Source organism: Chiloscyllium punctatum, chromosome 29 (assembly GCF_047496795.1).
Source record: "Chiloscyllium punctatum isolate Juve2018m chromosome 29, sChiPun1.3, whole genome shotgun sequence".
NCBI classification, from domain to species: domain Eukaryota; kingdom Metazoa; phylum Chordata; class Chondrichthyes; order Orectolobiformes; family Hemiscylliidae; genus Chiloscyllium; species Chiloscyllium punctatum.
Window position 1 is genome coordinate 63,893,818 of NC_092767.1, and position 14,984 is coordinate 63,908,801.

At 39.2% G+C, this 14,984-nt stretch overlaps 1 protein-coding gene across 12 annotated transcripts in view; it reads right to left on the bottom strand.

Moving 5' to 3' along the window:
* The window catches only part of LOC140454477 (ryanodine receptor 1-like), a 400,334-nt gene that overhangs the window by 319,306 nt on the left and 66,044 nt on the right, over positions 1-14,984 (bottom strand). For 9 of the 12 annotated variants that reach the window (XM_072549255.1, XM_072549251.1, XM_072549256.1 and 6 more), the window contains exons 4-5: positions 14,421-14,441; positions 1,318-1,392 (exon numbers count right to left, since the gene is read on the bottom strand). In XM_072549255.1, the coding sequence (XP_072405356.1) occupies positions 1,318-1,392; positions 14,421-14,441 (96 nt within the window). The remainder of the gene's footprint in view (positions 1-1,317; positions 1,393-14,420; positions 14,442-14,984) is intronic. The other 3 variants (XM_072549257.1, XM_072549253.1, XM_072549254.1) reach the window with 1 other exon arrangement.

The window sequence follows — 14,984 nt, forward strand, 5'->3', positions numbered from 1 at the left end:
CTGAAGTGCCACTGTGGTGGGGCAATAGGACTAGTAAAGACTGATGGAAGACAGGCACCAAGGAAATGCAAATATTGTTGACTTGTATACAATATAGCAAGGTGCAATCATAAGTTTAGTTCAGAATAAGTGTTTTATGGTTACGTTTATTTTTGTATTGCAACCAAGATGCTAGTAACAGAAGGAATGTATGTTGTGAGAATATTAGTAAATGTGGAATTTGTGGGTTCAGCATCTGGCTTCTTATGGAATCGAGCAGGCAAAACAAGCATCAAATAAGAGGGTGCCAAATAATTAGAAATTGTCAGCTTTTTAAAAAATGTAACCTATTTTCCTAATCAACCTGTTCAGAGATGAGCACACTGTAAACAGTACACACTGCTCCACAGTGGACAATGAACAGTGTTCCAAACTGTAATTGTAGTTTGCATCCTAGACCATAGAACATATCACATCAAACTGCTTGTAGGATCTGATAGGAGAGGTCCTTAATTTCTCCACTCAGTATCTCAGGAGATCATCAAAAGGATAATCAAACTAGACATCCCACTATAACCTTTTCCCATTATATGAACACAGAATAAATAATTGTACAGAAATTAATTCACTGATCCCCTAAATTCTATTCAAAATAACTCTATGGATAAAATAAAACTCCGAGCAGATTAGATTAGATTCCCTCCAGTGTGGAAACAGGCCCTTCGGCCCAACCAGTCCACACTGACCCTCCAAAGAGTAACCCACCCAGACCCATTTCCCTCTGACTAATGCACCTAACACTATGGGCAATTTAGCATGGCCAATTCACCTGACCTGCGTATCTTTGGACTGTGGGACGAAACTGGAGCACCTGGAGGAAACCCACGCAGATGCGGGGAGAATGTGAAACTCCACACAGATAGTCTGCCCAAGGCTGGAATCAAACCTGGGACCCTGGTGCTGTGAGGCAGCAGTGCTAACCAGTGAGCCACCGTACCACCCCTCTTTATACATTTTCTATTTCCTACTAATTTATGAGTGAGACAATAGACTGGTAAATTTTTCCTGGCAGAAGTTTAATTAATAGCAAACATATAATGGTTGCTCAACATTGCAGTCTTGATGACATTTTGACAAGTAAAATGTTTATGTTGGTTGAGAAATTACACTGCAACAGGTAGACACTCCATAAACTTTTCTTCCTGTCAATTATTAGCAATACATTTCACCAAGTTTGTTACCAGCTTTGTTTTAAAACAAGATCATTCGAGGATTTTTTTTTAAAAGGGCAGAGTATAACCTTAAAATAGCAATATTGCTAAAATTCCTATGACTTACCATGCCACTGTGGGAATGTCGGAGTAGAATAGCATGACCATACAAAAGGGTTCGATGGCCTCCTCCCTGAGAAGACTACACATAGAGAGGACAAAAATGATTACATTCATTAATCAAAACTTGGCATTCCAAACTAACATACCAGTAAAAAATAACTAAATCTGTAACAAAACACTTTTTGTTAATGTGACTGTTGGTAAAAGCTACTGTAATTTAAAGATTGGACTTTAAAAGAAAATCAATGTTGACAATAAAGAATACTCTAAGCTGTCTGGAGAAATCAGCACCTACATGCTGGACCACAGGCCAATGCCTCTAGCCAGCTGATTTCTCAGTATTATTTTTGTCTGTATTCATAAAGCAACTGCACCCAAAGCTATATTAATCGACACAAAACTAACTGAAGAGAGAAGAATGGGTTTTGGTATTGTTTGAACAACAAAAAAGAATCTCATATCAATCAACAATTCAACATACACAGTTTTTATAAAGACGGAACACGCCAACCTGTCTATTTGAGAGTTACTAACATCTAAAAATAGCCACTTAGATCAATGTATCACAGGAACTCACTCTTGGAAAGCCCATAAAGAACTGTGGGACAACGCTTGAGGTGATAGTTGACTGCTTGTTTCCACTGTGACGTTTTGTAAGGGACTTCATGAACGTCCTATCATGTAACTGAGATATCTCCTCAGAGGTGGATATCATGTCAACCCTTTATTTACACATGCATAGCACTTGACGCTGGTCTGGCTTCTTCAGAACTAGCTCTCAGAGAGAACAGAACCTCTGATTCTCCTGTTTATATCTGTAAGCCAGAGCTCCCTGACGGGACTAGGTTAATAGAATATAAGTTCCCTGATCGGGGCTATGAGGTCGGCCTGACTGACCTAGTTACAAACACTGCAATAACCTTCATGCGAGACATTGTTAGATATTTTTGGAACAAATCAGAAAAGATTCTGAACTCTTGTATTTCAATTACTTATCAGTGTTGTCTGCCGTTTCTCCAACCTCATTTCTGAGCTTTGGGGTCATGGACTTTCATTGAATTGGCCCACGCTTATTGGCAAAGTACTGTAATGGTTTGCCATTGCATTCTGCAGGCTAGTTGACCAGGAAACTCTTCCTTTCCTACCATGTACCATCAAGCATATGGGAAGGATTTACAGACTGATAGTCAACCTGTTTGATCACATGAGAAAGCACCTTCCGTAGCCAACAAGCTCTCGGCACGGGATTGAATCTAGAGAGTCAGGACAAGACACAATGAAAAAAATCAATGCATCACAAGATCATTAATGTTGTACAGGTCAAACATTTTACTGACCCTGTAGTTTGCAAATGAACCTACCGTTAGCCTTTTTATGAATGCAAGTTTTTTTTGAGAGATTACATTGTCTCGACAAATTTTGCTCTAAAACAAACCTGAGTGGCCTGGTTACCATGGCAACAGGAGTCTTACTGAAAACAAGAGGCAAAATGTGGGCAGCTAGAAACAAAGACAAGACCTGCTGGGCTCGTTCTGCACAGACTTGCAGACTGGAAGCGTGAGGAAGTAGGGGCTCTCAGAGAGATATCAGGTTGCAAACGGTGTAAACAGCACAGAGAAGAGGCTGCAAGGTTTTCTGTGAGCTACGAAGCAGAACGTAGGTGGATGGACTGTATTTGATTTTTACAAAACACATCCTATGATAATCAAAACAGTCCAGAAGATGTGTCTTGGTGATGGTGGGAGGAGAAATACCCAGAATGGATCTTGCTGCTGAAGCTGGTTTAGAAATCCATCAGAAACTGAGGGAAGTATCTTTCAATAGTCACTTGATGTCATAACTTGGCAAATCATGGAAGTAATCACTGACTCGAGACCGAGAATGGTGTAGATTATTGTAATCCTGTGCAGACCATATTGATGCAAATAGGTGTTTAGCTTGGGGTTATCAGTCAAGTTAAAGCATATTTCAATCATCTTTCCGAAGTTTAGAATATTAGTTGTTTACTAGGTAATGTTTAGTTGATGGTGTTTTTAGTTCATTTGTTAAAGTACAAGTCTTAAACCTTGAAAGTCTTGTTATGCAATCCCTTTAAACCAGTCACTGGCAATTCAAATCTCTTGGTTACAGTTACGGTCTGTCCTGAGCTCAAACAGTGCAAAGCAAATAGCTTGACAATAGTCATTTCTATCTGAAAGTGGGCAAGACTCCATGGTGTGGAGACCACATAGCTCTCCAGCACATGATAGTGTGATGAAAGACTAATTGTTAATCCATGGCACACTGCTCCATTTGCATCATGCAGAGTCATACAAACTTTAGTCATTGGGAACAATCTGCATGTACACAAGAGTGAAAGGTACAAGGAGAAAGCCCAGATTGTGAGTAATTCCATTTAATTTGTTTCACAATCTGAATGCATTAAAATTTATAGTTATTCTGTTTATACATTAAACAAAGAAAGGTTTAGAAGGTTATGGACCAAGTGCAGGGAAATGGGGTTAACGCGGATGGACATTTTGGTCAGCATGGACCAGTTTGGGGCGAAGGACCTGTCTCCATGCTGTACGATTCTATGACTTTCAAACACTGACAAAGTCTGAGGACAGAGACAAAACAAAACTGCAGATATTGGAATCCAAGGTAGGCAGGCAGGAGGCTGGAAGAACACAACAAGTCAGGCAGCATCAGGAGGTGGAGAAGTCAATGCTTCGGGTGTAACCCTTTTTCAGGACTAGACTGTTTGGGCCTCTGGATGGAGGTGAGGGGGATGGTATGTCGACAGGTTTTGCATCTTTTACAGTTGCAAGGGAAGGTACTTGAGGGTTTTGGGGGGTGTTGGTGAGGAGACTAGTGTGAACCAAGGATTGGCAAAGAAAACGGTCCTTGTGGAAGACAGAGAAGAGTGGGGAGGGGAAGATGTTCTTGGTGGTGGAGTCTAGTTGGAGTTGGCAGAAGTATTTAAGGATGATGCATTGGATGTGGAGACTGGTGGGGTGGTAGGTGAGGACAAGGGGACCCTTTCTTTATTGTGTTTTGCGTGGGGAGGTTTAGAGCAGTGAAATGAGGAAAAGAGGCAGTGCAATGGAGGGCTGTCTGGATAACAGAGGGGGGAAAAGGCATGTTGTTCAAAACAGGTGGACATCTGGGATGCTTGGGAGTGGAATGTCTCCTCATCTGAGCAGATGCGGAAGAGGCGGAGGAATTGGGAGAACAGGATGGAGTTCTTGAAGGATTCTGAATGGGTGGAGGTGTAGTCCAGGTAGTTGTGACAGTCTGTGGGCGTATTGTAAATGTCCGTCTTGAGACTGTCGCCGGGGATGGAAATGGAGAGTCAAGGAAGGGGATGGAAGTCTCCGAGATGGACCAAGTGAATTTGAGGACGGGGTGGAAGTTGTGGGCTAAGTTGATGAACTGCTCCAGTTCAACCTGGGTGCTGGACGCTGCACCGATGCAGTCGTCAATGTAACGGCAGAAGAGTTGGGACAGAGTGCCTGTGTAGGTACTAAGACTACAAAAACTAATTAATCAGGACTCTCCCTTTCAAGAAACTCTCGTTATAAATCATTAGCAAATGAAGATTAATATCTTATTAATAACAAAATTCAAATTGTTTCTCCTGTCATGGAGAAAACAACAATCACATATACATGAAGGATGCGGCGGTTTGGCTACATTTTTAGTTCATTAACACGAGTACACTAGTTCTCTGTTAAACTAGGGAAGTCCTCAGCAATCTGCCAGATAAACAGAAATTTTGCCTGGTAAGAGTTACTGCTCAGAGCCTTCCCAATTTCAGCAATTTCTCCACAGAGAAACAGTAGCAAAGAAAGCTCTAAGATTGTAATAAAAATGGCCTCACCTGTCACCGATCTACTCTTCCTATGAACATGACCATGTTAAAGCCATGATATACATGAGATGAATTACATAACAAATTGACAGAAAATTGGATTCTAGAATGAGAAGTTTACAGTTAAGAAATTCATTTTTAAAATACTTAGCATTCAAATTAATTAATCAACTAGAATAGGGATGACTGTGCAGATGATCAATAACCCCTTTAATTGTGTTTTCTCAGTGAGCAGCAGTTATTTCTGAAACTGAAATTTAATGCATAGGCAAGCTGAACACACCAGTTAGCATGCACAGAACCTTACTGCGACTGTGGAGCCTTGTGGCTTAGATGGAACATTATAGGTGATGCGTTGCAGTTCTAATATGTGGGAGTTTCTGGACAGTGGTGTGGTTAGAGTGGCCACATCTGCAGCAAGCACTGGTCAAAGGACTTCAACTCAAAATTGATGCACTTGAGGCTAAGCTGCAGACACTGGAACATATCAAGAGGGAAGGAAGTATGTGGACTCCATGTGTCAAGATTCAGTCATAACCCTTAGATTAATTACATCACATTTTAAAGAGATAAGTCATGGCGAGAGAGCTCAAAGCTATGGTGGGCTGCTTTTGCTCTATGTAGGAAGTCGGGCACTGTTTGAGTGCTCGGGGACAGCATGTATGTAGGATGTGTTCCAGTTGCAGCTCTTGGAAGCCTGGGTTTTGGGGCTGAAGAGGAGGCTAGCAACACTGTGGAACATCTGAGTTGGAGTATGTTGTGAGTAGCACATATACAGAGGTGGCCAAACTGCAGGCAAAGGCAAGAAGGGAAAAGGTGGCCGTCAGGCATAGCAAAAAGACTAGACAGGTGCTACAGAAATCTCCTGTGCTTACTTCCCTACAAAACAGATATATCTCACTGGATCCTATTGTCAGGCAAATCAAATTAGTAACAAAACTGTAGAGGAGGAATTCCTGGAGTCCATACGGATGGTTTTCTGGACTAATAAGTAATGGAACAATTAGAGATCAGGCCATTTTTGACATGGTATTTTGTAATCAGAAAGGAATAATTGACTATCTAGTTGTGTGAGGCTCCTTGGGGATGAGTGAACATGATAGAATTCCTCATCAGGATTCAGAGTGATGTAGTTGATTCTGAGACTAAGTTTCCTCAATTTAGATTCTGGACCCACAATGCATGAGGTATGAATTGGCTATGATAGACTGGGGAACATTACTTAAAGGAATGAACGTGGGAAGGCAATGGTAAACATTCACAGAGCACATAGGTGAACTGCAATAATTGTTCATTCCTGTCTGGTGCGAAATTAAAATGAGAAAGGTGGCTAAACCATGGCTGACAAGTGAAAGTAGTGATAGTATTAGATGCAAGGAAGAAGCATACAAATTGCCCAAAAAAAAAATTTGGAATGGGAGCATTTTAAAATTATAGAGTCATAGAGATGTAGGAGGGCAAATAAATTGATTAAGAAAGGGAAAATAGAGCAAAATTGTAAGCTTATGGGGAATTTAAAAACTGCCTGTAAAGGTCTCTGTAAGTATGTAAAGAGAAAAAGTTTGGGGAAGACAAATGTAGGTCCCTTACAGTCAGAAATTGGACAATTTATAATTGAGAACAAAGAAATGGCTGACCAACTCAATACATTCTTTGGTTCTGTGTTCACATAAATAGCACATGAATAACATACCAGAAATGGTGGGGATTGCAGAGTTCAATGAGAGGGAGAAATAGAAGGAAATCATTATTAGTAAGGTAATGATATTGGGGAAATTAATGGGATTGAGCCAGGTAAGTCCCAATGGATCTATCCCAGAGTACCTAAGTAAGTGGGTTTAGATGTAGTAGATGCATTATTGGTCATTATCCAAGATTCTATAGACTCTGAAACAGTTCCTACAGATTGGAGAGTAGCTAGTGTAACCACTCTATTTAAAAAGAGTGGCAGAGAGAGTACAGAATTATAGACCAGTGAGCCTGATGTTGGCAGTGGGGAAAATGCAGGAGTCCATTATAAATGAATTAGTAGCTTAGCATTTTGAAAATAGTGGCAGAATCAGACAGTTAGTATACACTTACAAAAGGGAAATCATGTTTGACAGATCCACTGGAATTCTTTGAGGATGTAACTCAATGTTAGTGGGGGGGGGGGGGGGAGGAGGCAAGTGTATGGCTTATTTGGACTTTCAGAAACTTTATGCGGATTAAAATCCCACATAAAACATTAGCAAGTAAAATGGAATTTAGGGTAATGTATTGAAATGGATAGATAATGTGTTGGTAGACAGGAAACAAAGGCTTAAAAAAAAACAGGTCTTTTACTGAAAGGCAGGCAATAACTAGTGAAGTACCACAGCGATCAGTGCTCGGTCGGCAGCTTGTCACAATATATATTAATGATTAGGACAATGGAACTAAGTGTAATATCTCCAAAGTTGCAGATGACAGAAAGTTGGGTGGAAGGGTAACCTGTGAAGAGGATGCAGAGATACTGTAGATGCAATATATTTTGGATATATGTGAAGTTATCCACTTTGGGAGCTTTATTCATTCATAGTGGAGGGTGTCACTGGCTAGGCAGCATTTACTTCCCAAACCTAATTCCCTGAGGGCAGTTGAGAATCAACCAGTTGCTATGGGTCTGGAGTCATATGTAGGCCAGACCAGGTAAAGATGGCAGTTTCCTTCCCTAAATGTCTTTAGTGAACCAGATTGTTTCTTTCTAACAATCGACAATGGATTCATGGTCATCATTAGATTCTTACCGCCAGACGTTCATTGGATCCAAATTCCACCATCTGCCGTGATGGGATTTGAACCCAAGTCCCAAGAATGTTATATGGATTTCTAGATAAACAGTCTAGCGACAATACCACTAGGCTATCGCCTCCCCTGAGAGCAAAATTCAAGAAGGTAGATTATCTAAATGGCTTTTAATTAAGAGGTGAAGTACAATGAGACTTGGGTGTTCTTGTGCACTAGTCACTGAAGGTAAGCATGCAGGTACAGCAAGTGGTCAGGAGGCAAATGAGATGTTGCCCTTCCTAGCAAGACGGGGTTTGAGTACAGGATCAGGGATTTCTTTCAGCAATATTACAGGGCCGTGGTGAGACCACAACTGGAATACTGTCTGCATTTTTGGTCTCCTTACCTGAGGAAGATTGGTCTTGTTATATAGTAAATACAGCAAACATTTAGCAGACTGATTTCTGGGATGGCAAGACTGATGTATGAAGAGAGGTTGACTTGGTTAGGATTATATTTGCTGGTGTTTAGAATAATGAAGGCGGGTACCTCGTAGAAATCTGTAAAATTCTAACAGGACATGATTAGATGCAGGAAGAATGCTTCTGATGACGGAAGAATCCAGAATCAGGGGTCATGGTCTTCTTCACCCCAACAGTGTTGATCCTGGGGATTTCACGACCAAAGAGAGCAGTCAAGGCCAACACATTATGAGATTTCAAGAAGTTGTTGTATATAACATTTTTGGGGCCAAAGGGATCAAAAGATATGAGAAGAGGAACAGGCTATTGAATTGGATAAGTTGAAAAGTGTGGCGCTGGAAAAATGCACAGCAGGCTAGGCAGCATCTGAGGAGTAGGACAGTCGACATTTTGGGCATAAGTCTTTCATCACGAATGTGGAGGGGGAAGGGCTGAGGTAAGTAAGTGTTGGGCTTGGGACTGGGGGCAAGCTAGGTGGGAAGGCAATAAGTGAATGCAGATAGGAGGTGATTGTGATAGGTCGGTGGGGAGGGTGGAGCGGTAGGAAGATGAACAGGTAGGTCAGGTCAAGAAGGTGGTGCTGGGTTGGATCTGGGATGAGGTAGGGGTGGGGGGATTTGGAATCGGTGAAGTCAATATTGATGCCGTGTGGTTGTAGGGTCCTGAGACAGAAGATGAGGTGTTCTTCCTCCAGCTGGTAGATGGCTTTGATTTGGTGGTGGTGCTCAGGATTTGTGTGCCCTTAGGCAGGTGTGAGGGGGAGTTGAAGTGGTTGGCTACAGGGTGGTGAGGTTGTTTGGTGCATGCGGACCAGAGATGTTTCCTGAACCACTCTGTAAGCACCTCAGATCCAACCCTCCAACTTGGCACTGCCCTCTTGACCTGACTACCTGTCCATCTTCTTTCCTACCTATCCACGCCACCCTTCCCACCGACCATCACAATCACCTCCTACCTGCATACACCTATTGCCTTCCCACCTACCTCACCCCCAGCCCCAAGCCCCTATTTATCTCTCAGCCCCCTTCCCCCTCCACTTTCCTGATGAAGAGCTTATGCCCAAAACATTAACTCTCCTGCTCCTCAGACGCTGCCTGGCCTGCTGTGCTTTTTCCAGCGTCACAGTGACTCTGATACTCCTGTTCATATTTTCTATATTGCTATGACTAGTCATACTGGACTTGAAATTTCTTTCTCCACAGATTATGCCAGACCTACTGTGTTTTTTCAGCACTATGTCTTTATAACTAATGTAAAAACAAGATTGGCTGAAGGAGAGTGGGGAAACAGGTTTAAAGATAAGATGATAGAGAAGTACTGACAAAATTTAAAGAGTTATTTCCTATCTCAACATTGAAAAGGATGCAACATCTTTGAATAAGCAAGTTAGGGTTGGGATCAAATTGAAAGATAGCACGCATAAGGTTCCAAAAGATCAATAGCTCAGAAGATGGGGAAACTTGTAGATATTAGCACTGGATCAATAAACAAAGGAAGAAATTGAAGTTTTAAAGAAAATTAGCAAAACTATTAAAACAGACAGTAAAGTCTTCTATAAGTACATAGAAAGGAAGACAGCAGTAAAATAAATATTGCACCTTAGAGATATCCCTGTGGACAAATCACAAAATGCTAGCATGCAATGAAACAAGTAATTAGGAAGGTAAATAGAATATTTGCCTTTATTGCAAGTGCAGAAATCTTGATGCAGTGATGTTGTACATCAGTGAGAATGCATGTGGATTATTTTGTATATTTTTGGTCTCCTTATTGAAGGAAAGTTATATTTGCATTAAAAGAGTTCAGAAAAGGGACACTGATTGATTTCTGGGAGAAAAGACTTGTCTTATGAAGAGGAGGTGCCAGTGTTGGACTGGGATGGACAAAGTTAAAAATCACACCACACCATGTTATAGTCCATCAGGTTTATTTGGAAGTGCTAGCTTTCGGAGCACTGCTCCTTCATTAGGTAGCTAGTGGGGCAGGATCATATGACACAATTTATAGCACAGGATCATAGTGTCATGCAACTGATACAATATATTGAACAAACCTAGATTGCTGTTATCTGTTGAACAGCAATCAAGGTTTGTTCAATATATCACATCAGTTGCATGACACTATGATCTTATGCTATAAATTCCGCGTCTTATGATCCCTCCCCACGAGCTACTTGACGAAGGAGCAGCGCTCCGAAAGCTGGTACTTCCAAATAAACCTGTTGGACTATAACCCAGTGTTGTGATTTTTAACTTTGTCTTATGAAGGCAGTTTGAGCAGATTGAGACTTGAACTCTTATTCACCTAAACACCAATAATGATAACTGTATTGAAAAACAGAATTTTGAGAAGTTATGACAGGATGGATGAGTGGGAAATAGAGTTGTTATCCAATTGTGCTACTGCCACAACCAAACCGCTTTACTAGAAATGGTTGATCTTATAGCTAGTAGTTATAAATTGTTCTCAAAATTTCACTGACAATTTGCACAATTTCTTTATTTTCAGGTCAAAGTACAAAGAAATTACTTAGATTCCAGCAACTTCTGAAGAAAATTCATCAGACGTAGTTTCTCTCTCAAAGATGCTGCAATACATGTTGAGCATTATCAGCTTTTCTTTCATTTCATTTCAGATTTCTAGACTATTTTGCCTTTTTTACCCTCCTATTTCATTCTTAATAAGTTTTAGTAAGATGAGTTCCTATGTTGTGGCCTAATATTTCTGTAGAAATTATGATACAAGTTATGCAACAATAAAACAAAATCTTGAAACAGAATAAATATTATTCATTTAGCATACAAATTGGCTTAAGAGCTGCATCTGTATTAATGGTAACTTGTTATTGGTACTATTTATGCCCTTCAAAACATTTAAAAAGGCTTTGCAAACTTTCAAAGCAGATTTGCAAATAATAAAGTAATAACTGCCTGAAAATGATCCACAATAAATGAGAATAGCTGTAAAATGGTTGCAACATCTAAAGAGAATACCATTTAATTACAATTTTCAACACAGAATTAAGATAAAACAGTACAAATTACCTACCTGATTAGCAATGAAACACCTCCATTTGATAAATAATGGTGTTATTAGATTATAATAACAACCATTTCACATTTAATCAAGGTTATTATAAACTTTAGTAATTTGAATTAGGTAAGTAACCCTTTAGCTACCAGGTGAAAGGTTATAAAATCACCACAACACAAATAAACAAAGAAAAAAATCAGTACACACCAGGTAAAATCAGACAGCTTAATCATTTCTCTACAGAGCAGCTTACCTAAATCTCATTTTAATATTTCTATTTTTGTCCTGCAAAATATATAAATTCTATTTTAGGTAGGTGTAGCAGCCACAAAATGGCATGCCCTGGGGTATAGATGTGATGTATCCCTTTAAGTATAATAATATACAATTGCACAAAGCACTTAAAAGTCCACTTGCACCAGCAGCTGTTTTTATGTGGCGTGTACTGTACTTGGCTTGCTAAAGGGTTGAAGCGCTGGGAGGAAAATGGCCCTGTTCAGCCAAATATTGTACAGTGTTTCTAAAAAGTGTGGCAGGCTGTATGCTATATTTACACAGCAAGGAGAAAAAGTCTTGAAACATTATACCAATTCAAGAGAAAAAGCAGAAGTTCTGATATTGTATGAATGTGCTTTTGGCTTCCAAAAAATCAAGTTTGTTTTCTTAGAAATTCAGTAATAAGCTTCAGCAGTATCTAAATGTCAAAGTAATGCAGGACATAAATTAAATTAATCAAAACAGAGAATTAATTTTGTAGAAACCATTTAATATACTATTATCTAAAAGTAGAGAGTTCAAACTTCTGATTAGCATGACTGCTTTCATCAATAATCAAGGAGATGTGGTGTTAAAGAGGAACATTAGTCTTTGTCAAGGATTAAAAGTATTTGCATTGTGTGATTGGAAATGTCGAAGAAATTGACTTTGAAAGATGATAAACATAAAATGTGAATTTCTCTAACCTGAGAAAACGTGACAAAATAGTTAACATACTGTATTTTAACAGCTATTGACCAATACTGTTTCAGAATTCACATGTGGTTAATTTATGATAAATGATCTGCACTACAGTTGTGATCAAGTATCACAGTTTTGGCTGCTTTATTTCACAGTCCTTTACGAAAGGGCTGCTGAAAATAATCAAAGTAACTGTCACAAGAGAAGAACTACATGAGAAAGAATAATTGGTACTGGATCTGCCAGCTACAAATGCAGCCACTACTTCAATGCAATCATGTAGGGTATCAGTGGGACAGCACTAGAAGTACCCTTAACAGTTTTGATCTTCTTATCCAAGGAGGGCTATATTCACCTTAGGAGGGGTGTTACAAAGGTACACTCCATTGATTCCTTGTCCAATGTGAGATGGAGATGAAATAGCTATTTAAATGAACTTTAGAAGAATGAGACATACCCTCATTGGAACATTAAAATTCTTTGAGGGCTTAACATTGTAGTTGCTGCAAGTTAATTCCCCTAGTTAGACTATTAGAGTTGGATTCATAGCCTCTTGTAAGGGGTCAGCCATTTGCTATGAAACAAGCAAATTTCTTCCGAGTAATGAATCTTTAAAATTATTTACCTCATAGGATTATGGATTTTCAATCGTTAATTCCGGTTAATATGAAGATCATTAGACTTTTGGCACTAAGAATCATGAAACATGAGGATACAGAGGGGTCAGATAGAATATCAGCCATGATCTTAAATAACAATGCAACAGGTTCAGACAGCCACTTACTAGGTTTTATATAATATAGTTCATCGTACTGAATATCTTTGAAGAGGACACAGACTCCACTCATTCTTTCAAGACATAAAATGGAAACAAAAAGGAATTCCTGAGTCTTAAATAGACTCAATTGCAGCAATTGTTCCTGTGTAGTTAACTGGTAAAAATATGATCAGGCAGCTATGGTTGAACAGATGATAGTCTTAGTGGTGAAGCACCAGAGGAACAATTATGCTGACAATGAGTTTCATCTTCAGGAAAGGAACAACGAAAGCCGAAAATATAATATGAAAACGGAAGAGGGAAATCATCGAAAACAACATTTCATCCCTGGGAAGTGATGTCAATGGCTGTTTAAATCAAGAAGAACCCCAGAGTCGAAGATACCTGTTCAAATATGGGATGATTTTGAAACAGGTAGGCCAATGTGCAAATCAAAACTGAACCACCAACATGTCTGAACATTGGGAACAGAACTCAGAAGTCAAATACTGTTGGAAAATAGGTGCAAACGTTCAGTAAGCATAACAGCATCTAAATGAATAAGAATGCTGAATGCATCTGAATAGGTGCCAGTTGTGGGCATCTCCAGCTTTGCTTCAAGTATGAAGAATGCAAATATTGCCTCTCAGGGAGATGTAGCAAAATATTTGTGTTGTACTGGACACAATTTCCCCCGCAGAGTGATATTCCTCTTTAATATCTATCTAGGTCTTGTGAAAGTATCAAGTTTTTTTGGAAAATAAGCTACATTGCATGAACAGGTAATTCCATACCCATTCCTAACCTCGGTAAAAGAACACTGTTTTTCCAAATGTTTTTTCTTGGTGAAAAATAAAATGTAGTGAATTGAACAGAACACGCAAGAACCCAGAAGCGAAATCTGAATGCAAAAAAGATTAAAAGGTCAAGATTATTATGAGTAAAAGATACAGAGATGTTAAGAAGTTGTTCTTTGTGCATTGCACAGAACAAGAAGTAAACTAGTTTCCTGAAATACAATATACTTATTTCTTCACACTTATACCATTTTACATCAGAACTTCAGAGTAAAGTAAGGATTTAGCTTACTGCATTGCAGTGAAATGAATGCAACGAAATTAAATTGTTATGCAAGGTTTGAACAGGGCCTTTATGAGTGAAGTGAAATGTGTTAGAGCTCATGCACTGACTGCTAATCACCTATGACAAGGGATCTAAAATGGTTTATAAAAGGGGCACAGCAACAAAACCACAGATCAGTAGACACACCAACATACCCATTTGTCCAGATCAAGAGGCTTGCATAGCAGATAAAAAAAAATGAAAATCAGAAAAAGTATATTATTTTCAACTTGCACTACTTTTTAGACTATCCCCACTTTCCCCTGGCTAGTCCAATTTCTAACAGTAATTTTGATGACACAGTGATCTAAAATAAAGCAGATTATATATTAGGTCAAATTAAACAGTAAAGTATAATACCTTGTGGCCAAAATTAGTGGTTGTGGTTGATGCAATAATCATAGAACATTTTGGAATGTTAATCACTAGATATGGAGACATCTTATGTCCTTTTAATTGTTACAGGTGGGGAAGCAAAATAACTTCTTAATTACTAACCACGTTCAGAAATATTTTCTTAAATACAGTTTGCTATGAAGAAATAAAAATGATGACATGAACTGTAATCACCAAACACACACTCTTTTTGTTACTTCCCTTTTCTGAACTAGAGCAGCTTCAATCTTGTGGTTTCAGATAAAGTCAACTTGTTACTTAACATTTATTGATTCGTAGTCCTGCTCATGCAATATACAGTTACTTGAAAATATCCAAAAATA